The sequence below is a fragment of the Anomaloglossus baeobatrachus genome, chromosome 9 (assembly GCF_048569485.1).
Source record: "Anomaloglossus baeobatrachus isolate aAnoBae1 chromosome 9, aAnoBae1.hap1, whole genome shotgun sequence".
In the NCBI taxonomy this organism is placed as follows: domain Eukaryota; kingdom Metazoa; phylum Chordata; class Amphibia; order Anura; family Aromobatidae; genus Anomaloglossus; species Anomaloglossus baeobatrachus.
Genome location: NC_134361.1, coordinates 216,524,628 through 216,550,474, shown reverse-complemented (window position 1 = coordinate 216,550,474; position 25,847 = coordinate 216,524,628). Strand labels below are relative to the sequence as shown.

At 46.1% G+C, this 25,847-nt stretch overlaps 1 protein-coding gene and 1 long non-coding RNA gene across 2 annotated transcripts; one reads left to right on the top strand and one right to left on the bottom strand.

The window, feature by feature from the left end:
• Positions 1-662: 662 nt before the first annotated feature.
• On the top strand, positions 663-7,084 carry LOC142250741 (bcl-2-related ovarian killer protein homolog A-like). Its single transcript, XM_075322954.1, has 2 exons — positions 663-1,121; positions 6,947-7,084. Exons 1-2 carry the CDS (start codon positions 663-665, stop codon positions 7,082-7,084), a joined length of 597 nt encoding a protein of 198 aa, XP_075179069.1.
• Positions 7,085-12,957: 5,873 nt separating this feature from the next.
• Positions 12,958-25,134, bottom strand: LOC142250740 (uncharacterized). Its single transcript, XR_012725264.1, has 5 exons — positions 25,060-25,134; positions 15,442-15,558; positions 14,030-14,141; positions 13,567-13,733; positions 12,958-13,289 (listed from the first exon to the last, which is right to left on the bottom strand). It is a non-coding gene; the product is annotated as an uncharacterized LOC142250740 (long non-coding RNA).
• Between the last annotated feature and the right edge of the window lie 713 nt (positions 25,135-25,847).

Here is a 25,847-nt window from a genome sequence, read left to right as displayed (position 1 = left end):
GCGCTTCGCAATGAAACCACATTGCCACCGCATCAGGGCAACGGGAAGAGCCGGGTAAAGCGCTGATCTTGTCGCATCTAATGGATGCGACAATCTCAGGCGGCTGCAGGCTGCTATTTTTGGACTGGGGGGGCCTAATAACCATAGGCCTCCCTAGTCTGAGAATACCAGCCCCCAGCTGTTGGGCTTTATCATGGCTGAGTATCAAAATTGGGGGGACCGCATGCTGCTTTTTAAATATTCATTTAAATAGTTAAAAAAAAAAAAAAGCCGCATGCGGTTCCTCTTATTTTGATACATGGCCAAGATAAGCGCAGGGCTGGGGGCTGCAGCCTGTAGCCGTGGGCTTTACCTGTACTGGGTGTCACAATATGGGAGTATACAGCCATGACGGAGCCTCGGTGAGTACAGCACGCGGTGCCATCCCCCCATCCCTTCCACCACCATTTTTAATTGCTGGATTCTGGGTGCATGTTACCAGTACCGTGCGCCTCCACCGGAGATCTTACCGGCAGAATATGACAGAAATGCTCACATTCACTGACAGCAAGCGGAGATCGTGAATATGGAGGGGTTATACTAGCCCAGGCTGCCAATGATTTGGGATATTTTTAGAAGAGGTTGTGGGATCTCAGGGCTATAAATACATCTCGCCTGTAGTGATGGCCGCGGAGAACCCCACAGACCCACTAGTCACTGAGGCCTATCTATTAGCCCATGACTACATTGCCTATGTAACAGGACGGGCTCATGGGCCTGCACCCTCGGTGGCCGCCCGCACCTTGCGCCAGGCCGGGGACCAGCTCCTGGACAAGTTCCCCATCTTCTTCAAGCGCTGGCCCAGAGTATTCCAGGGGGTGACAGAGGCCAGAGTCTGCGACTTCCTCATAGAAGCCATAGATGACAACGTTCAGGGGTATTGGGAGCGACAGAAGAGGCACTCGGGACCCCCGGCCGACATTCCATGGAGCACGGTCCTGTCCATATATGTGCTAGCCGGGCAGATGGCCAAATACTGCCAAGAGCACGGCATGGAGAGCGCGCTGGAGCCACTGGCCGAGAGGGTGGGCGCCTATGTCCAAGAGCACATCTGCCCCCTGCTGAGGAGGAAGGACGGATGGGTGAGAGCATGCTGCTATAACCCGGGCATCTCCTGTATATAATTATATATGTACAGCTGCTATAACCCGGGCATCTCCTGTATATAATTATATATGTACAGCCGGTATAACCTGGGCATCGCCTGTATTTAATTATATATGTACAGCTGCTATAACCTGGGCATCTTATGTATATAATTATATATGTACAGCTGCTATAACCTGGGCATCCCCTGTATATAATTATATATGTACAGCTGCTATAACCTGGGCATCTCCTGTATATAATTATATATGTACAGCTGGTATAACCTGGGCATCTCCTGTATATAATTATATATGTACAGCTGGTATAACCTGGACATCTCCTGTATATAATTATATATCTACAGCCGGTATAACCTGGGCATCTCCTGTATATAATTATATATGTACAGCCGGTATAACCTGGGCATCGCCTGTATTTAATTATATATGTACAGCTGCTATAACCTGGGCATCTTATGTATATAATTATATATGTACAGCTGCTATAACCTGGGCATCCCCTGTATATAATTATATATGTACAGCTGCTATAACCTGGGCATCCCCTGTATATAATTATATATGTACAGCTGCTATAACCTGGGCATCTCCTGTATATAATTATATATGTACAGCTGGTATAACCTGGGCATCTCCTGTATATAATTATATATGTACAGCTGGTATAACCCGGGCATCCCCTGTATATAATTATATATGTACAGCTGCTATAACCCGGGCATCTCCTGTATATAATTATATATGTACAGCTGGTATAACCTGGGCATCTCCTGTATATAATTATATATGTACAGCTGGTATAACCTGAGCATCTTCTGTATATAATTATATATGTACAGCCGGTATAACCTGGGCATCTCCTGTATATAATTATATATGTACAGCTGGTATAACCTGGGCATCTCCTGTATATAATTATATATGTACAGCTGGTATAACCTGGACATCTCCTGTATATAATTATATATGTACAGCTGCTATAACCTGGGCATCTCCTGTATATAATTATATATAAAAACAAAAAAGTGAGCTGGAGTATGAGATGATACACATGGAGCTTGTGAGCTCATGTTCACACTGGCCATAAGACAAAGAGAAACCAAGGACAAAAAAAAAAAATGGTGAAAACATACCCTGCTGTAACTAAATAAAAGCATAGTGCATATAGACATAGGGTACTTAGTAAACACTGTTTTTTGATCAAAAAAAGCATAAAGCTATCCCACCAACGCCAAGGTGTACCCAGTTGGGATAGTACCTACACTCTCTAATATTAAAACCTTACCATGGGTCTAAAATAGGCCTCAATGTGGCTAAGGGCTGAGAGTGACCGGGTCCCAACAGGACACACAGTCAGGGGATGCACAGAATGAAATGCCCAGCTCGCTGAGAAGGGGGCGCACACCCTATTTGTACTGAATTCAAAAAAACTACATAAAAACAAAAAAGTGAGCTGGAGTATGAGATGATACACATGGAGCTTGTGAGCTCATGTTCACACTGGCCATAAGACAAAGAGAAACCAAGGACAAAAAAAAGTATGCTGCTATAACCCGGGCATCTCCTGTATATAATTATATATGTACAGCCGGTATAACCTGGGCATCGCCTGTATTTAATTATATATGTACAGCTGCTATAACCCAGGCATCTCCTGTATATAATTATATATGTACAGCTGGTATAACCTGGGCATCTCCTGTATATAATTATATATGTACAGCTGGTATAACCCGGGCATCCCCTGTATATAATTATATATGTACAGCTGGTATAACCTGGACATCTCCTGTATATAATTATATATGTACAGCTGCTATAACCTGGGCATCTCCTGTATATAATTATATATGTACAGCTGGTATAACCTGGGCATCTCCTGTATATAATTATATATGTACAGCCGGTATAACCTGGGCATCTTATGTATATAATTATATATGTACAGCCGGTATAACCTGGGCATCTCCTGTATATAATTATATATGTACAGCAGGTATAACCTGGGCATCTCCTGTATATAATTATATATGTACAGCCGGTATAACCCGGGCATCTCCTGTATATAATTATATATGTACAGCTGGTATAACCTGGGCATCTCCTGTATATAATTATATATGTACAGCTGGTATAACCTGGTCATCTCCTGTATATAATTATATATGTACAGCTGGTATAACCTGGGCATCTCCTGTATATAATTATATATGTACAGTCGGTATAACCTGGGCATCTCCTGTATATAATTATATATGTACAGCCGGTATAACCTGTGCATCTCCTGTATATGATTATATATGTACAGCTGGTATAACCTGGACATCTCCTGTATATAATTATATATGTACAGTCGGTATAACCTGTGCATCTCCTGTATATGATTATATATGTACAGCTGGTATAACCTGGACATCTGCTGTATATAATTATATATGTACAGCTGCTATAACCCGGGCATCTCCTGTATATGATTATAAATGTACAGCTGCTATAACCTGGGCATCCCCTGTATATGATTATATATGTACAGCTGCTATAACCCGGGCATCTCCTGTATATGATTATATATGTACAGCTGCTATAACCCGGGCATCTCCTGTGTATAATTATATATGTACAGCTGGTATAACCCGGGCATCTCCTGAATATAATTATATATGTACAGCTGCTATAACCCGGGCATCTCCTGTATATGATTATATATGTACAGCTGCTATAACCCGGGCATCTCCTGTATATGATTATATATGTACAGCTGCTATAACCCGGGCATCTCCTGTATATAATTATATATGTACAGCAGGTATAACCTGGGCATCTCCTGTATATAATTATATATGTACAGCTGCTATAACCTGGGCATCTCCTGTATATAATTATATATGTACAGCCGGTATAACCTGGGCATCTCCTGTATATAATTATATATGTACAGCTACTATAACCCGGGCATCTCCTGTATATGATTATATATGTACAGCTGCTATAACCTGGGCATCTCCTGTATATAATTATATATGTACAGCCGGTATAACCTGGGCATCTCCTGTATATAATTATATATGTACAGCCGGTATAACCTGGGCATCTCCTGTATATAATTATATATGTACAGCTGCTATAACCTGGGCATCTCCTGTATATAATTATATATGTACAGCTGGTATAACCCGGGCATCTCCTGTATATAATTATATATGTACAGCTGGTATAACCTGGGCATCTCCTGTATATAAATATTTATGTACAGCCGGTATAACCTGGGCATCTCCTGTATATAATTATATATGTACAGCTGCTATAACCCGGGCATCACCTGTATATAATTATATATGTACAGCTGCTATAACCTGGGCATCTCCTGTATATGATTATATATGTACAGCTGCTATAACCCGGGCATCACCTGTATATAATTATATATGTACAGCTGCTATAACCTGGGCATCTCCTGTATATAATTATATATGTACAGCTGGTATAACCTGGGCATCTCCTGTATATAATTATATATGTACAGCTGGTATAACCTGGGCATCTCCTGTATATAATTATATATGTACAGCCGGTATAACCCGGGCATCTCCTGTATATAATTATATATGTACAGCTGCTATAACCCGGGCATCACCTGTATATAATTATATATGTACAGCCGGTATAACCTGGGCATCTCCTGTATATAATTATATATGTACAGCTGGTATAACCTGGGCATCACCTGTATATAATTATATATAGACAGCTGCTATAACCCGGGCATCACCTGTATATAATTATATATGTACAGCTGGTATATCCTGGGCATCTCCTGTATATAATTATATATGTACAGCTGATATAACCTGGGCATCTCCTGTATATAATGATATATGTACAGCTGCTATAACCTGGACATCTCCTGTATATAATTATATATGTACAGCTGCTATAACCCAGGCATCTCCTGTATATAATTATATATGTACAGCTGGTATAACCCGGGCATCTTCTGTATATAATTATATATGTACAGCCGGTATAACCCGGGCATCTCCTGTATATAATTATATATGTACAGCTGGTATAACCTGGGCATCTGCTGTGTATAATTATATATGTACAGCCGGTATAACCTGGCCATCTCCTGTATATAATGATATATGTACAGCCGGTATAACCTGGGTATCTCCTGTATATAATTATATATGTACGGCTGCTATAACCTGGCCATCTCCTGTATATAATTATATATGTACAGCTGCTATAACCTGGGCATCTCCTGTATATAATTATATATGTACAGCCGGTATAACCTGGACATCCTCTGTATATAATTATATATGTACAGCCGGTATAACCCGGGCATCTCCTGTGTATAATTATATATGTACAGCTGTTATAACCTGGGCATTCCCTGTATATAATTATATATGTACAGCTGCTATAACCTGGGCATCTCCTGTATGTAATTATATATGTACAGCCGGTATAACCTGGGCATCTCCTGTATATAATTATATATGTACAGCTGCTATAACCCAGGCATCTCCTGTATATAATTATATATGTACAGCTGCTATAACCCGGGGATCTCCTGTATATAATTATATATGTACAGCTGGTATAACCTGGGCATCTCCTGTATATAATTATATATGTACAGCTGGTATAACCTGGGCATCTCCTGTATATAATTATATATGTACAGCCGGTATAACCTGGGCATCTCCTGTATATAATTATATATGTACAGCTGCTTTAACCCAGGCATCGCCTGTATATAATTATATATACACAGCCGGTATAATCCGTGCATCTCCTGTATATAATTATATATGCACAGCTGGTATAACCTGGGTATCTCCTTTTATATAATTATATATGTACAGCCGGTATAACCTAGGCATCTCCTGTATATAATTATATATGTACAGCTGGTATAACCTAGGCATCTCCTGTATATAATTATATATGTACAGCCGGTATAACCTGGGTATCTCCTGTATATAATTATATATGTACAGCTGGTATAACCTGGGTATCTCCTTTTATATAATTATATATGTACAGCTGGTATAACCTGGGCATCTCCTGTATATAATTATATATGTACAGAGGTATAACCTGGGCATCTCCTGTATATAATTATATATGTACAGCCGGTATAACCTGGGTATCTCCTGTATATAATTATATATGTACAGCCGGTATAACCTGGGCATCTCCTATATATAATTATATATGTACAGCTGGTATAACCTGGGCATCTCCTGTATATAATTATATATGTGCAGCCGGTATAACCTGGGCATCTCCTGTATATAATTATATATGTACAGCCGGTATAACCCGGGCATCTCCTGTATATAATTATATATGTACAGCCGGTATAACCTGGGCATCTCCTGTATATAATTATATATGTACAGCTGGTATAACCTGGGCATCTCCTGTATATAATTATATATGTGCAGCCGGTATAACCTGGGCATCTCCTATATATAATTATATATGTACAGCTGGTATAACCTGGGCATCTCCTGTATATAATTATATATGTGCAGCCGGTATAACCTGGGCATCTCCTGTATATAATTATATATGTACAGCCGGTATAACCCCGGCATCTCCTGTATATAATTATATATGTACAGTCGGTATAACCTGGGCATCTCCTGTATATAATTATATAAGTACAGCTGGTATTACCTGGGCATCTCCTGTATATAATTATATATGTACAGCCGGTATAACCTGGGTATTTTATGGAATGTATTTCTAATCTTTCTACTAATTTATTTTCCTTTTTCTAGGCCGGATTTATTGATCACTTTGCGCCACATGAAGACATAGAGATGAAGACGTTGCTCCTGTGCTCCGCCGTCCTCGCCGTCTCCTCGGCTTTGCTCCTTACACTTTTCTTATGGAAGAAACATTTGTCTTCGTCTTGAGAGTCAAAAAAAATAAAATAAAGTGTCAGTTGTGATATTCTGCTGCCTGAACCAAGATAAGCAGCTTCCACAAAGATGACAATAATGGGAGGATTGGAGCCGGCGACGCTCAGTAATGTGCCCGGATCCGGGATCCATGGCGGTGCTATAGAGTCCATCCTTCATCATTATGATAGGAAGTCACCGATGTATCACGCGTCTCAGCTCCATGGTGTGATACCTGATGGAGTCAGTCACAGCGGAGTGACAGCCGTCCTGTGCGGGCGTGTATACAGCTATAATGGAGGTGACAGCCGTCCTGCGCGGGCGTGTATACAGCTATAATGGAGGTGACAGCCGTCCTGTGCGGGCATGTATACAGCTATAATGGAGGTGACAGCCGTCCTGTGCGGGCGTGTATACAGCTATAATGGAGGTGACAGCCGTCCTGCGCGGGCGTGTATACAGCTATAATGGAGGTGACAGCCGTCCTGCTCGGGCGTGCATACAGCTATAATGGAGGTGACAGCCGTCCTGCGCGGGCGTGTATACAGCTATAATGGAGGTGACAGCCGTCCTGCGCGGGCGTGTATACAGCTATAATGGAGGTGACAGCCGTCCTGCGCGGGCGTGTATACAGCTATAATGGAGGTGACAGCCGTCCTGCACGGGCGTGTATACAGCTATAATGGAGGTGACAGCCGTCCTGCGCGGGCGTGTATACAGCTATAATGGAGGTGACAGCTGTCCTGCACAGGCGTGTATACAGCTATAATGGAGGTGACAGCCGTCCTGCGCGGGCGTGTATACAGCTATAATGGAGGTGACAGCTGCCCTGCGCGGACGTGTATACAGCTATAATGGAGGTGACAGCTGTCCTGCGCGGACGTGTATACAGCTATAATGGAGGTGACAGCCGTCCTGCGCGGGCGTGTATACAGCTATAATGGAGGTGACAGCCGTCCTGCGCGGGCGTGTATACAGCTATAATGGAGGTGACAGCCGTCCTGCGCGGGCATGTATACAGCTATAATGGAGGTGACAGCCGTCCTGTGCGGGCGTGTATACAGCTATAATGGAGGTGACAGCCGTCCTGCGCGGGTGGGTATACAGCTATAATGGAGGTGACAGCTGTCCTGTGCGGGCGTGTATACAGCTATAATGGAGGTGACAGCCGTCCTGCGCGAGCGTGTATACAGCTATAATGGAGGTGACAGCTGTCCTGCGCGGACGTGTATACAGCTATAATGGAGGTGACAGCCGTCCTGCGCGGGCGTGCATACAGCTATAATGGAGGTGACAGCCGTCCTGCGCGGGCATGTATACAGCTATAATGGAGGTGACAGCTGTCCTGCGCGGGCGTGTATACAGCTATAATGGAGGTGACAGCCGTCCTGCGCGGGCGTGCATACAGCTGTAATGGAGGTGACAGCCGTCCTGCGCGGGCGGGTATACAGCTATAATGGAGGTGACAGCTGTCCTGCGCAGGCATGTATACAGCTATAATGGAGGTGACAGCCGTCCTGCGCGGGCGTGTATACAGCTATAATGGAGGTGACAGCTGTCCTGCGCGGGCATGTATACAGCTATAATGGAGGTGACAGCCGTCCTGCGCGGGCGTGTATACAGCTATAATGGAGGTGACAGCCGTCCTGCGCGGGCGTGTATACAGCTATAATGGAGGTGACAGCTGTCCTGCGCGGGCGTGTATACAGCTATAATGAAGGTGACAGTCGTCCTGCGTGGGCGTGTATACAGCTATAATGGAGGTGACAGCCGTCCTGCGTGGGCGTGTATACAGCTATAATGGAGGTGACAGCCGTCCTGCGCGGGCGTGTATACAGCTATAATGGAGGTGACAGCCGTCCTGCGCGGGCGTGTATATGTGACGCCCTAGCAGCAGTCGGACTGCTCGGCAGACACTTCGATAAAAAAAAAGGGTTATTTACAGGGGAGAATATTTATGACGCCACCTGCGGTGTGCGGTAACAAGGAATACCGCCGCTGCCTTATGGGAGTGCCGGGGCTGATGGTATTGGGGCAGCCTGGTGGTGATTCCCTCCGCAGGTAGGGGCCCCGGGACTCAGGGTAGGGAATAGGTAGGAACAGTCTATATTGATATAGGGCCGGCAGGGTGCTGGGGAGCCAGGACTCACTCAGGTGTGATGACGCATTCAGTGGACACAGACTCTGAGGTAAACAAAGTCTCTTGGTACCGCTGCACTCGGTGACAGCACGTCCGGTGGTCCCTTTCAGTGATTCTGTGGTGGACTGGAGCCTTCCTCCATACACTGTGTACTGTGTGTGTCCCTGGCCCTGTTGGCTTGAAACCTTCGGGTCCCGTCCCTCTTTTTACTGGGGACCTGCTCTTAGCAGCTGGCACGTGGGATTTTGTGACTGCTCTGTGTGGGAAGTCCTATCCCTCCGTTGTGCTGACACCACTAATCTCTGAGCCGTTGCAGATAACACGTGAAGCTAGTTCCCGCTGCAGGTTAATTGCCGGGTTGTGTGAAGCTACCTCCCGACATAGGGGCCTGTCCCCCACTGTGTGCTCGGCCCCCAGACCGGTTACTGTGGATCCGATGGCTGACGGTCCTCTTGCCCTGTCCTCCAGTTTCCCGCGACTGGGTTTCCATCTCCTCAGGCACAGGCCACTGTCTGCGACCCAGCCAGACTCTCCTCAGGGAGCTCTTCATCCCCAGGTCCTCTCTCTTTGACAGTTACTACCAACTGTCTAACTGACTCCTCCCACCAGCCTGTCTGACTCATAGGTGGGCGGTTCCTTTCCCAACTGGAACCACGCCCCCGGTGTGCCTGACAAGTGTAGTGTTTGGATGACTAGGATTTGTGCTGTTGGTACAGAATCACTGTTGCGGACCACGGACCGGAACCAAGAAGGGTGGGCCCTGCACCAAGGATAGAGAATAGTGCAGTTCCCTGTGACACCCTGGACTAGTCCAGGGGCGTCACATTCCTCCTTGGTTAAACGTAGCTCGTCCCCGAGCTACAGTGCACCCAGAGTGTTTATTTTTATCTGCAAAAAGTGAACATTTTAATAAGAAAATCTATCCATCCCACGCAGGGGAGGCACTTTGCTTGAGCCCAACGTTTTGCTTTCGCAGTCCTTCATCCCACCCCCAAAGTTCCAAAAGGAGGCAAGTCACCGCTCCGGTTGGTGGCCAGACCTGGGCCATATGTCTCCCAGGTATCTCCTCCACCTGTGTCTTCTCCTGTAGGTGGGGATGCAGTCCGTGGGTATGAATGGGAAATAACCATTTACAATACCACCAGTTCGTGCTGGGTACCACCAGTCCTGTAGCCAACGAGAAAAGAGGGAGGAAGGGCACTACCCCGTGGGATCTCCCGGTATACAAAGTTACATGAGAAAAAGGAGAAGGGGTATACCGAAATCGGGATCACCACAATATAAGTCAATAAATATTCAATTTTATTAACAAACAAACCCATGCACGAGACACATGTCTCCACACTAGAAATTGCTTAAAGACACACAGTGACACAAATTAAAAACATTTAAAAAGCCAAAGGCATAACATGTCCGCCAGGAACAGATTGCATAATCATGTACATAATGATACAATTATGGACACTCCAATTATTAATATACACGGCCCGTGTCCGGTTTACATGAATAAATATATTCTAAGGCGTTAATAGACACATATAAGCGCATATAGTACAATAATATACAGAACCACCTGGAATTACGTAAGTATGACAATTCTCCACCTACGTGACCTGCATAGGTAAAAAAGGCTTATAGATGATGGCATAGATCGAATAATGAGATAGAGACACTTATATTATATAGGCATAAGGCACCTACACTGCAAATACCGAATAATATGAGTCAAATGCTCTAACAACAGGGTACATAAAGGTCCCTATCAATACATGATGATACTATAAACCCAACATCCTGAAAAGCAACTAATCAAATGTAAGATGTTTATAAAGACAGTAATAATTCTATCTGCCCATTACATATACCTATGCTATGCTGTTACAAATAACCAGGGTCCTGGATGCTGCACGCCACCAGATAAGTAAAGTGCAGTTAAATACTGCAACCAGACTACAAGCAGGCTATAGGCAAGTGCAAAGCCGGACCTACATCCATCAACCCATAGAGTATACAGCAACCATGCTGTTGGGGTGGATTAAGGAGTGACCACAGAGGGGGTTCCTGGCATAGACACCCCACGCGTATCGCCACGCACCCAGTGGCTTCCTCAGGGGAAAGAAGGCGATGCAATATGGCCATGTGTGTCCTTTTTAAAGAAATATAATTAGTGCTTACCTGCAGCTGCACGATTTTGCATGCTGGAGGTGAAGCTCCGATGGCGGCCGCCATCTTGCTTGATCACATGACATGGAGAGCGTCCTCCCCTGTCTTTTACTGCGCATGCGCAAATCAAATATCGCTTCCATACGCACAAAGTATATTCCAGGAGCGGCGTTTCTCCTTATTATCTTATCGCGAAATACACAAACAGAGGTTATTGCTGTAATTATAATTACAAGCACATCGTAGTGCCCTCAATGACCCGGTCCCCAACATGCGCATGCGCTATACAAATGAAGGGGTAAGGAAAGATGGCGTATTAACCCCTTTATAGACGGAACGTTTCAGGCGCCAGCCGATTCACTGTTGTTTGAAAGAAAATTAATCAGGGAAACGCACGATAACTTAGACCTGAAAGCCCATCTATTGAAAGATTTATGATCATGTATGATAACGCATGTTAAAGGGCAAACAGATAAGTAGGCAATACAAAATGCCATCGTCCATGGCCCATAGGCTGAATGATGCCAACATGCAGGATTACATTGTCCTCCATAAAGAGCAAACAGTGTAATCCATAGGCATAAAGGAAATGAAGAGCATATAAGGCAAAGCTGAATAATGCCCCATAATAATGCCATACGATTCTTGAGGAAGACAGAGCATCAGATATCAGATAAATAAATTCAATGTACCCGACACGGAGAACTCATTAAATATTAAATGATGATGTATACAACATACACCATCAATACTATAGTTCTTACAAGGAAAAAGGATACCAAATGTTAGATGGATCTAATAGGACCAGCATATAGAGATAATCAGGCCCTGGTCTACATATGCCAAACATAATGTCTCGTGGGTGTCCATAGATCTCATTGACTCCAATGGAAACATCTCTCATTGATCCGCAATAGAAATACTTTTATACCAGATATCTGAGAGAAAACCAATAGAGATCCCTCAATGGTAACCCACATTTATGCCCATAATGGCATTTCCAAGAATACCATAAGATATATATATTTAGTTAAGGCAACATATGGATTGAACTACCATGCAGAAGTTACATCAGTATATAAAAAAAGATACAGATGTTCGATGGGTCTAATAAGGCCAGCATATAAAGATCATAAGAAGCTAGACATAGACATATATGTCTGCCCTGGTCTACACAAGCCAGACATAATGTATCGTAGATGCCCATAGATTTCATTGACTACAGTGTCATTACCCAGACACGGAATCATATCTAATTGGTCTATAATAGGGATACTCTTATACCAGATATCTGAGGGGGAACCATGGTAACTCACACTTGTGCCCATAATGACTTATCCAAAAATACCATAAGGTATATATACTCAATTAGGACAGAGTGTGGATAAAACCATCATGCAGGAGTTACAAAAGTATAGAATATAAGATATTACCCAGGAACACAGGGAGAATTTGTCAGATCTCATGTAATTAACCTAAGTCATACCAACAGAGAGATTGTCATAAGTACGATTCGCTTACAGTTGTTATACATATATGGTCAGTGCAACCCGATGGAATCAGGTAAAACCAAAATAGGGTCACACAGGGAACCCACCCTCCGCCACAGAAATGTGGAACAAAGGCCGTCCCCCGTAGATCCCTATAGATACACTAAACAGCGAAAGGCAACACTCTGGGTCCCCCCCACGGCCAAAGCGGCATATTGATATCCAACATGTCCTTGTAGTATAGCAACTATTCCCATGTTTCTAATATGTTCATCAGTCCGTAATAGGTATACTCTCAGTGGAATCAAGGTAGAATCCAGCAACGGCATTTCTTGTCAGGTAGAAGGGATTCTTTTATAGTTCTTTATGATTTCCTGTTCCGTGTCCTCCTCTTGTTCTCTTCAAAAATTACGCCATCCATAATCCTCTAGATGAAGGAAGAGACAAGTGGGCTTTAATAGAGAATGATGAAATTCATCAGATGGCATTATAAAACCCCATGTAGAGCAACTCCTCATTAAGACCATGTGGAGCTAGACTATTAAGCGTATAGATCCACCTTGATTCTTTTTTAAGCAGCTCCTTAGTAGCATTCCCACCTCTAATATTTTGCTTGATCGAGTCCACAATAAGCACCTTAACTGTGGCATATCGCCCTTTATGGTGCATAAGAAAATGGGAGGCCACTGAGGTAAGCACCTTACCCTTCTTCCGGTCGGCTTCTGCTGTATTAATATTGGAAAAGTGTTGCTGTATCCTCTTCCTCACCTCCTGCGTGGTTTCTCCAACGTAAATTTTGGGACAATCGCAAACAAGGATATAGATGGCATTCTTCGTGCGACAGTTATAATAAGATCCACAGGTGATTCGTCTAGGAAAGATTGGTAAAGAGATGGAATCACCAGCCAGCATATATGGACATACTGTACAAGCCCCACAGGGGAATGTGCCTTTCAATCTCACGCCCGTTCCCAGACTCTGTGTTGGTCTTGAAAAATGACTCTTAGAGAGAATACCTCTCAAGTTTTGGGCCCGTCTTGCTACTAGATTAGGTTTGTCTCCAATAAAGGGAGTCAGTTTTTTATCGCTCAGGAGTATGTCCCAATTCGCTTGTAACAGACCATACAGCTCCTGCCATTGATTATGGAAGGGAGTAATAATACTCACTGTAGTCCGCTTGTTTCGTGTTTTTGGCTGTAGCAGAGTATGTCTGGTCATTGTCCTGCAGGCCTGTAGAGCCCCGGAGATCACTCGCTTTGGATATCCCCTTGTGCGAAATCTGTTGGTTAAATCAGAAGCGTGCATTTCAAAATCAGAGTTGTCGCTACAGTTTCTTTTTACCCTCATGAATTGACCTTTAGGTATCCCGTTCTTAACATGAGTGGGGTGGAAGCTGTCGTAATGTAAAAGGCTATTGGTAGCCGTTGGTTTACGATACAACGTGGTGGCAATATTCCCATCCACCCCCCTAGAGACCCGCAAGTCCAAGAATTCCACTGTCTCCGTGGCTATACTGGAAGTTAGCCGAATGTTAAGAATATTGTCATTCAGTGTGGCAATGAAACTCTCACACTCCTCCAGAGACCCTGACCAAAAGAACAGGATGTCATCTATATATCTGAACCACCGTAGGACATGGGCTTTATAGTGCTCCAGGGTATACACCTGTGTCTCCTCCCACCACCCTAGAAAGATATTAGCATAGGGTGGCGCACAGCATGCCCCCATAGCGGTCCCAGATGTCTGCCGATAATATTTCCTGTCGAAGACGAAATAATTTTTATCCAATACTAAGTGAAGGAGATCTATAACAAAAGAATCGTGTCTTCTATTACCGGTGGTTCTGCGGTCTAGGCAGTACGAGACTGCTCGTACTCCTGTCTCGTGGTCAATAGAGGTGTACAAAGCTTCTACATCCAGTGTTACCAACAAAACGTTAGATGGAACTTTAAGATTAGTGAGCTGTTCGATTAGGTGGGTGGAGTCTCTTACATATGATGGTGAAGATTGCGCCAAGGGCTGGAGATAAAAATCCAGATATATGCAGGGCCTCTCGAACAATCCACCAATCCCAGATACTATTGGTCTGCCCGGAGGTTCTGGGCGACCCTTGTGAATTTTGGGCAACATGTAGAAGGTGGGTATGACTGGGGACTTAGTTGTTAGAAAGTTCTTTTCCTTCAAGGAAATTATGCCATGTTCATGGGCCATAGAGAGCAATCCGTCTAATCTCTTTTTGAAGGCACAGGTGGGGTCGGAGGGCAATACCATATAACACTCGGTATTAGAGAGTTGTCTCAGAGCCTCTCTTAAGTACATCTCAACTGGCCACAGAACCACATTTCCCCCCTTGTCCGCCTCCTTGATGATAAATTCTTGATTATTGCTTAGCTTGGACAAGGTCCGCCTCTCTTCCGCTGTAAGGTTATTACCCCTGTTAATATCGGGTTTCAACTTATCAACATCCTTACAGAACTTATTAAAAAAAATACCCACAGCGGGACAGAGGCCGAGGGAAGGTGTGGCCTGTGATAAGAGGCGCCTCGTGAACGGTATTTTTTGGCCAGAGTCTCTCTCACCTTCTTCAAGTAAATCCAGAAGGTCATTGAACACCTGGCGGTCTTCTGGTGGCAATGTATCCATCAAATCAGGGTGGCTGTAGAGGTACTTGAAAGTGAGCTGTCTGTACAGCAGTCCTGTAGCCAAAGGTCCATTTTTAATAAAACTTATCATTGGTCGTCAATCAGGTCATGAATCCAGGTAATTAAAATAAAATCAACATTCTTCTTATCAACACTCTATATCAACATGTCTTACATGACTTATCATTAGCATGGAATATAGTAGAATTAAAAGCATGGAACATACTAAACATTTTTAACTTTCCTCTATATTCAGACTATTTACATTAGGGTAGAGTAGCCGGGTTCCACTACCATTCCTCATCTCTGAACCTATGTGGGGGCTGACCAAAGTTCACACGGGTGGACCTTCTCAGCTCCTGGCTTCCCTCTAGCCCTTGTACTGTGGTGTTTGCTACTACCTGTTCCCCACTACTGGTGTTAGGTGTTGTAGGCAGGGCCGGCGTCAGCACCCGGCAAACCCGGGCAAATGCCGGGGCCCTGGAGAGCCGGGGGGGCCCACTCGGCCTCGTCAGTTCTCCTGTCCCTTGGCCGGGGCCCACTCGCCTTTACAGTTCTGCGGTCCCCGGCCGAGTTCCGGGGACCGCAGTCCTCGGCAGCAATCTGCGGCGCCGTCACTTTAAGGCGCGCAGACATCCTCGTTTGAATCTCATCTGTGGGCGGAGCTACCGCCTTCTCAGTCCCACAGATGAAGGAGGCGAGCTTCTGTCCGGCGCTGTGTGGGCCCCCTCTCCACCGTGACCTAATCGGGTAAGTGCCCTCCCCGCCTCCCCATTATAGGCCCCGGTGAGCTGCTTCTACCCCCTGGATGTATGCCCTGGCCCCTGCCAATGCCCCCACCCGCCGATTCCGCGGGTGTGGGCCCCGCCGAGCCGCGGGTGTGGGCCCTGCCGAGCCGCGGGTGCTGCCAGTGCCGCGGTTGCTGTACCCGCCGAGCCGCGGGTGTGGGCCCTGCCGAGCCGCGGTTGCTGTACCCGCCGAGCCGCGGGTGTGGGCCCTGCCGAGCCGCGGGTGCTGCCAGTGCCGCGGGTGCTGTCCCCGCCAAGCCGCGGGTGTGGGCCCCACAGAGCAGCAGAGTTGTGTGCATTTGTCTGAATGTAGCAGAGTTGTATGTGTTTGTCTGTATGTAGCAGAGTTGTATGTGTTTGTCTGTATGTAGCAGAGTTGTATGTGTTTGTCTGTATGTAGCAGAGTTGTGTGTGTTTGTCTGTATGTAGCAGAGTTGTATGTGTTTGTCTGTATGTAGCAGAGTTGTATGTGTTTGTCTGTATGTAGCAGAGTTGTATGTGTTTGTCTGTATGTAGCAGAGTGGTATGTGTTTGTCTGTATGTAGCAGAGTGGTATGTGTTTGTCTGTATGTAGCAGAGTTGTATGTGTTTGTCTGTATGTAGCAGAGTGGTATGTGTTTGTCTGTATGTAGCAGAGTGGTATGTGTTTGTCTGTATGTAGCAGAGTTGCATGTGTTTGTCTGTATGTAGCAGAGTTGTATGTGTTTGTCTGTATGTAGCAGAGTTGTATGTGTTTGTCTGTATGTAGCAGAGTTGTGTGTGTTTGTCTGTATGTAGCAGAGTTGTATGTGTTTGTCTGTATGTAGCAGAGTGGTATGTGTTTGTCTGTATGTAGCAGAGTGGTATGTGTTTGTCTGTATGTAGCAGAGTTGTGTGTGTTTGTATGTATGTAGCAGAGTTGTATGTGTTTGTCTGTATGTAGCAGAGTTGTATGTGTTTGTCTGTATGTAGCAGAGTTGTGTGTGTTTGTCTGTATGTAGCAGAGTTGTATGTGTTTGTCTGTATGTAGCAGAGTTGTATGTGTTTGTCTGTATGTAGCAGAGTTGTATGTGTTTGTCTGTATGTAGCAGAGTTGTGTGTGTTTGTCTGTATGTAGCAGAGTTGTATGTGTTTGTCTGTATGTAGCAGAGTGGTATGTGTTTGTCTGTATGTAGCAGAGTTGTATGTGTTTGTCTGTATGTAGCAGAGTGGTATGTGTTTGTCTGTATGTAGCAGAGTTGTATGTGTTTGTCTGTATGTAGCAGAGTTGTATGTGTTTGTCTGTATGTAGCAGAGTTGTATGTGTTTGTCTGTATGTAGCAGAGTGGTATGTGTTTGTCTGTATGTAGCAGAGTTGTATGTGTTTGTCTGTATGTAGCAGAGTTGCATGTGTTTGTCTGTATGTAGCAGAGTTGTATGTGTTTGTCTGTATGTAGCAGAGTGGTATGTGTTTGTCTGTATGTAGCAGAGTTGTATGTGTTTGTCTGTATGTAGCAGAGTGGTATGTGTTTGTCTGTATGTAGCAGAGTTGTATGTGTTTGTCTGTATGTAGCAGAGTGGTATGTGTTTGTCTGTATGTAGCAGAGTTGTATGTGTTTGTCTGTATGTAGCAGAGTGGTATGTGTTTGTCTGTATGTAGCAGAGTTGTATGTGTTTGTCTGTATGTAGCAGAGTTGTATGTGTTTGTCTGTATGTAGCAGAGTTGTGTGTGTTTGTCTGTATGTAGCAGAGTTGTATGTGTTTGTCTGTATGTAGCAGAGTTGCATGTGTTTGTCTGTATGTAGCAGAGTTGTATGTGTTTGTCTGTATGTAGCAGAGTGGTATGTGTTTGTCTGTATGTAGCAGAGTGGTATGTGTTTGTCTGTATGTAGCAGAGTTGTGTGTGTTTGTCTGTATGTAGCAGAGTTGTATGTGTTTGTCTGTATGTAGCAGAGTTGTGTGTGTTTGTCTGTATGTAGCAGAGTTGCATGTGTTTGTCTGTATGTAGCAGAGTTGCATGTGTTTGTCTGTATGTAGCAGAGTTGTATGTGTTTGTCTGTATGTAGCAGAGTTGTATGTGTTTGTCTGTATGTAGCAGAGTGGTATGTGTTTGTCTGTATGTAGCAGAGTTGTATGTGTTTGTCTGTATGTAGCAGAGTTGCATGTGTTTGTCTGTATGTAGCAGAGTTGTATGTGTTTGTCTGTATGTAGCAGAGTGGTATGTGTTTGTCTGTATGTAGCAGAGTTGTATGTGTTTGTATGTAGCAGAGTTGTATGTGTTTGTATGTAGCAGAGTTGTGTGTGTTTGTCTGTATGTAGCAGAGTTGTATGTGTTTGTCTGTATGTAGCAGAGTTGTATGTGTCTGTATGTAGCAGAGTTGTATGTGTTTGTCTGTATGTAGCAGAGTGGTATGTGTTTGTCTGTATGTAGCAGAGTTGTATGTGTTTGTCTGTATGTAGCAGAGTTGTATGTGTCTGTATGTAGCAGAGTTGTATGTGTCTGTATGTAGCAGAGTTGTATGTGTTTGTATGTAGCAGAGTTGTATGTGTTTGTCTGTATGTAGCAGAGTTGTGTGTGTGTGTGTCTGTCTGTATGCAGCAGACTTGTGTGTGTGTGTGTGTGTGTGTGTCTGTAAGTGTATATGACTGTATATATTTGTCTGTTTATATGTATATGTTCGTATCGGTGTCTGTGTGTGGATGGGGCCCACTGGGACTCTTCCGCCCGGGGCCCACAAAAACCTGGAGCCGGCCCTGGTTGTAGGTGGTAATCTACGTGTTCGTGGTGCTGGTATGGGTACTTCTCTAGGTGCAATGATTTCAGGCCTCCTTGGTTCTGGTTCTTCCGCGGGTTGCGGGAATGTGAGTACAGGCACAATCACTGCTCCATTGTACATAGGCCAATCTTCCGGGAAGTCACCTAGGATGGTGTGGATTACTCTTCTTTTTCTCAGTCACTTGAGGTTGGAGCTGTTCTTCCTTCTGGATGTTCAGGGGTTCAGGGCACTTTTTCAAGTGATCACGGGAAATGACAGCTGTGGTTCTTCCTTGGTCCTTGCTGACAAGACAGGTCTTCTGGTTGTTGAAATTGGAAGGCTGGACCACATATGGCTCTCTTTCCCCCTGGTCGTCCAGTTTATGCATCTTTCTTTTTCTTTTTAAGACCACTTCTCCTGGTGAAAATGGAGGGGCTTGGGCTTGCTTGTTAAAGCTTCCTTCTTGCTTTTCCCTACTTTGGTCCAGATTCTCCTCGACATACTCCTGAATTTGCCTGTATTGGGCTCAGGGCCGGCTCCAGGTTTTTGTGGGCCCCGGGCGGAAGAGTCCCAGTGGGCCCCATCCACACACAGACACCGATACGAACATATACATATTTAAAGACAAACTCACAAAAATACATATAAACAGACAAATATATACAGTCATATACACTTACAGACACACACACACACAAGTCTGCTGCATACAGACAAACACATACAACTCTGCTACATACAAACACATACAGCTCTGCTACATACACACAAACGCACACACAAACTCTGCTACATACAGACAAACACATACAACTCTGCTACATACAGACAAACACATACAACTCTGCTACATACAGACAAACACATACAACTCTGCTACATACAGACAAACACATACAACTCTGCTACATACAGACAAACACATACAACTCTGCTACGTACAGACAAACGCACACACAAACTCTGCTACATACAGACAAACACATACAACTCTGCTACAGACAAACACATACAACTCTGCTACATACAGACAAACACATACAACTCTGCTACATACAGACAAACACATACAACTCTGCTACAGACAAACACATACAACTCTGCTACATACAGACAAACACATACAACTCTGCTACATACAGACAAACACATACAACTCTGCTACATACAGACAAACACATACAACTCTGCTACATACAGACAAACACATACAACTCTGCTACATACAGACAAACACATACAACTCTGCTACATACAAACACATACAACTCTGCTACATACAGACAAACACACACAACTCTGCTACATACAGACAAACACATACAACTCTGCTACATACAGACAAACACACACAACTCTGCTACATACAGACAAACACACAACTCTGCTACATACAGACAAACACACAACTCTGCTACATACAAACACATACAACTCTGCTACATACAGACAAACACACACAACTCTGCTACATACAGACAAACACATACAACTCTGCTACATACAGACAAACACATACAACTCTGCTACATACAAACACATACAACTCTGCTACATACAGACAAACACATACAACTCTGCTACATACAGACAAACACACAACTCTGCTACATACAAACACATACAACTCTGCTACATACAGACAAACACATACAACTCTGCTACATACAGACAAACACATACAACTCTGCTACATACAGACAAACACATACAACTCTGCTACATACAGACAAACACACACAACTCTGCTACATACAAACACATACAACTCTGCTACATTCAGACAAACACATACAACTCTGCTACATACAAACACATACAACTCTGCTACATTCAGACAAATGCACACAACTCTGCTGCTCTGTGGGGCCCACACCCGCGGCTTGGCGGGGACAGCACCAGCGGCAGCACCCGCGGCTCGGCAGGGCCCACACCCGCGGCTCGGCAGGGCCCACACCCGCGGCTCGGCAGGGCCCACACCAGCGGCTCGGCGGGTACAGCACCCGCGGCACTGGCAGCACCCGCGGCTCGGCAGGGCCCACACCCGCGGCTCGGCGGGTACAGCACCAGCGGCACTGGCAGCACCCGCGGCTCGGCAGGGCCCACACCCGCGGCTCGGCGGGTACAGCACCAGCGGCACTGGCAGCACCCGCGGCTCGGCAGGGCCCACACCCGCGGCTCGGCGGGTACAGCACCAGCGGCACTGGCAGCACCCGCGGCTCGGCAGGGCCCACACCCGCGGCTCGGCAGGGCCCACACCCGCGGCTCGGCAGGGCCAGCACCCGCGGCTCGGCGGGGCCCGCACCCGCGGAATCGGCGGGTGGGGGCATTGGCAGGGGCCAGGGCATACATCCAGGGGGTAGAAGCAGCTCACCGGGGCCTATAATGGGGAGGCGGGGAGGGCACTTACCCGATTAGGTCACGGTGGAGAGGGCTCAGAGGGGGCCCACACAGCGCCGGACAGAAGCTCGCCTCCTTCATCTGTGGGACTGAGAAGGCGGTAGCTCCGCCCACAGGTGAAATTCAAACGAGGATGTCTGCGCGCCTTAAAGTGACGGCGCCGCAGATTGCTGCCGAGGACTGCGGTCCCCGGAACTCGGCCGGGGACCGCAGAACTGTAAAGGCGAGTGGGCCCCGGCCAAGGGACAGGAGAACTGACGAGGCCGAGTGGGCCCCCCCGGCTCTCCAGGGCCCCGGCATTTGCCCGGGTTTGCCGGGTGCTGACGCCGGCCCTGATTGGGCTCTACGCTTGGTATCCCAATCTGCATTTGGGGAATAAACTTCAGGCATCTCAACTTCCATCTCCAGATCCACTGGCAGTTTCCCAGGTCTAGCCCTCATGAGATAAGCGGGTGTGCATTTAGTGGAACTCACAGGAATACTATTGTACATGTCCACAAGATCTGGCAATTTTTCAGGCCACTGGTTCCGCTCTTCACGGGGTAGAGTTTTCAGCAGGTTGATGACTACATAGTTCATCTTCTCACACATCCCATTTGTTTGTGCGTGGTAGGGGGCAGTGCGTATCTTCTTACACCCATACAATTTACAAAATTCTTGGAAGATTTCTGCTTCAAAAGCGGGACCTCGATCTGATAGGACGTGATCTGGGTAACCATGGGGTCTGCAGAAGTGTGCCTGGAAAGCCTTCGCCGCAGTACTGGCAGTTAGATCTTTGACAGGTACCACCACCAGGAATCTTGAATAGTGATCTACTATGGTGAGTGCATAGGTGTACCCATTCCTGCTTGGTGTGAGCTTGACGTGGTCTAAGGCAACGAGTTCTAGAGGCTGGGTAGTTACTATTGGTTGCAATGGCGCTCGCTGACTGGTGCTATCTTTTCTCCTTAATGTACATGGACCACAGTTCCTGCACCAAGCTTCTATGGTGTCTCTCATCCCAGTCCAATAAAAGCGACTTCTCAGCAACATTTCCAACTTCTTCCAACCAAAGTGCCCAGCTCTATCATGATAGGCCTCCAACACCACTGGTGCATATGCTGTGGGTATCACTATCTGGCATATTCTCTCATGCGTTTTTGGATTAATGAGACTTCTGCACAACTTGCCTCCATGGAAACACAGTCGACTTTTTTCTTTCCACAATTTCTTAGCTTCTTCTGGAGCATCTGGTTCAAGGTGTGAATCAGCCTGGGATATCAATGCCTTTATCAATCTGATTGCAGGGTCATTATCTTGGGCTTCTTGCCAACCATGGTGGGGCAATGGGTTGAAGGTCGCCTCTTGCTGATCACTATAATATTGGGGTTTCACTCTATCAGTAGGGCGATGGAAAGCAGGTAGCTCAATCTCCTCCAGGTCATCTTCATCCCTCCTATCATCACACAACTGGGGCATCCTGGACAACGCATCAGCGTTAGCGTTCTTGCGACCAGTCCTGTACTTTATAGTGAAATCGTAATTTGCCAGTCATGCTACCCACCGCTGCTCCAAAGCTCCAAGATTCGCCGTGTCCAGGTGTGTCAACGGGTTGTTGTCTGTATATACGGTGAATTTTGCAGAAGCCAGGTAATGCTTAAACTTCTCTGTCACGGCCCAAACAAGTGCTAAGAACTCCAGCTTGAAAGAACTATAGTTCTCAGGATTTCTTTCTGTTGGACGGAGTTTCCTGCTGGCGTATGCAATCACCTTTTCCTTGCCATCCTGTACCTGGGATAGAACAGCTCTCAGTCCCACGTTGCTGGCATCAGTGTACAGCACAAATGGGAGGTTATAGTCAGGATATGCCAGAATCTCATCTCCTGTCAAAGCTGACTTCATCCACTTGAAGGACTTCTCCTGCTCCTCACCCCATGTGAATGGAGAGCCAGAAGTCTTGCCGTGCTTTGTTTGTCCAACTAGGAGATCTTGCAATGGGGATGCCATCTTGGTATAGCCTTTCACGAACCTCCGGTAGTACCCCATCAATCCCAGGAATTGGCGCACCTCTTTGATGTTCTGAGGCCTGGGCCAGTTCTGGTTAGCCGTGATTTTCTCAGGGTCCGGAGCCACACCTTCGGCACTCACTACATGCCCCAGGTATTGGACTTTGGGCTTCAGCAGGTGACATTTGGAGGGTTTTAGTTTCATCCCGTACCTGGAAAGGGCTTCAAATACTTCTGCCAGATGTCCCAGATGCTCCTCATAGGTCTTGGAATATACAATTACGTCGTCCAGGTACAGCAGGACAGTCTCGAAGTTGCAATGGCCCAAACAGCTCTCCATGAGTCGTTGAAACGTACCAGGTGCATTGCACAGCCCGAATGGCATGCTGTTAAATTCACATAATCCCATCGGGGTGGCAAAAGCGGTCTTCTCGCGATCCTCCTCAGCAACGGACACTTGCCAGTAACCACTAGTGAGGTCAAGGGTAGAGAAGTAATTTGCAGATCTTAATGCAGTCAGGGACTCTTCAATTCTGGGCAGTGGATAGGCATCCTTATGTGTGATGTTGTTAATTCGCCTATAGTCCACGCACATCCTCATAGTGCCATCTTTCTTCTTCACTAGGACTAGCGGGGCTGCCCAGGGGCTGCAACTATCACGGATGACCCCAGCCTCCTTCATACTTCTCAGCATGTCTTTGGCACACTGGTAGTGAGCAGGTGGTATGGGCCTATACCTTTCCTTTATAGGTGGATGAATGCCTGTGGGTATAAGATGCTGAACCCCTTTCACCCTCCCAAAGTCTAATGGGTGTTTACTAAACACTTGCTCATACTCCTGAACCACCCTGTAGACCCCTTGTTTTTGATGTAGTGGAGTGGAGTCAGTACCTACATGTAACTCTTGACACCACTGTTCTTGCTGAATCTGGGAACAGTCTGTGGCTGACTGATCTGGTGTGGCTGACTGATCTGGTGTGGCTGACTGATCTGGTGTGGCTGAGGACTTTACTGTCTGGATGGAATTCTCCCAGTGTACAATTTGGCTAAGGTAGCATACCTGGGCAGTCTAACCTCTTCCACCCCGCAATTCAACACTCGCACGGGCACTCTCCCCTTATGGACATCGACTACCCCTCTGGCTGTCAGTACTGTAGACCAGTGCTCTGAAGGTAGGGCCTCTACCACTGCGTGGTAATTCTGTCCACGGGAGCCTACAGCTGCCCTGCACCATATCATTATCTCACTCCGTGGGGGCACTACCACAGGAGCTGCATCCATTACCCGTACACCGCCAATTTCCCCACCAGACAAATTTACCTGTTGCATCTGCTGGAGGGCTCGAATCTCTCTTTGCAGGACCCTCTGGCGTCCCGCTCCTGCAGTTTCAGAGAGCTGTTGGAGCAGAAACAATACTTCCCCCATACAATTCTCAATAACATTAGTCCCCAAAATCATCTTAGGGTTCCGGTCACTAGGGTCATTCTGCACTACTATGAGTCCTTGGCGTGCTAACTCCGCCCTGCCCACCTTGATGGTCACCTCCTTGAACCCGAGTTGTGTTACTGGTAAACCATTAACAGCGTAAATGGTGAGATCATTGTCCGGTGGGGCGAGTTCCTCAGTTGACCAGAATTTGGTATACAGTACTTGGGGTATAGTTGTTACCTGGGAGCCGGTATCAAGAAGTGCTGAAGTCAGGATCCCATCCAAGGTGATGGAAACGATGGGCCTTGCTCCAACATACCGCTCCCGCCAGTCTGCTGGGCCTTGTTGATTTAGTCCTGGGGAGTGGCCCTTGGCCCCAGGGGTGGCCCGTTTAAAGGACAATAACGGGCGTAGTGACCAGTCTTGTTGCACCTATAACAAACAAGGTTTTCATACCGGTCACGGTTCCTTCCTCTGTATGTCGAGGTCCTCCCTCTCATCCAAGGGACGTCATCTGGGCGGTTAGCAAGCTTCTCCGCCGGCTTGGTCTTGGGCTGGAGCTGCATTGCCTCTAGGATCCTTGCAACATCACTGCTCAGCTGCTGCAGCTGTAAAGACAAATCACCGGTACCGCCTGCAGGCGCTGCTGGGGTCTTTGGCTCTCGCAAGTGCTCTAACAGGAGGCGGCACATGTAGAGGAGAAGTGCCGGCTTGCCAGGACGTAGCAGGAGAATCAGCTGGCTCTGGGGTTTGCAAAGCCTTGATGGCTCGGTCTTTTAAAACAGCAAAGTCCATTGCAGGATATTCCAGAGTCCACAGCCGTAGCTGCTTGCGGTCCCCCACTGACCCCAGGCCTTGCAGAAACTGTTCAACAAGCATCTTGTTTCCTTCAGCTTCAGTGATGGGGATGGTTAGTTTGAGAGTCCGTAGCGCTGATTGCAGCCTCAGGGCATAGTCTCTAATGCTTTCTTGTGGGCGCTGCTTGCAGTTGTAAAACTTTATCCGGAGTTCTGCCTCAGTGCGGTTTT

What these genes read in the sequence shown, in the direction of transcription:
- LOC142250741 (XM_075322954.1), top strand. Translation starts at nt 663, where the DNA reads ATGGCCGCGGAGAACCCCACAGACCCACTAGTCACTGAGGCCTATCTA. An exon ending in TGAGGAGGAAGGACGGATGG is followed by an intron (nt 1,122 to 6,946) that starts GTGAGAGCATGC and finishes TCCTTTTTCTAG; the next exon opens with GCCGGATTTATTGATCACTT.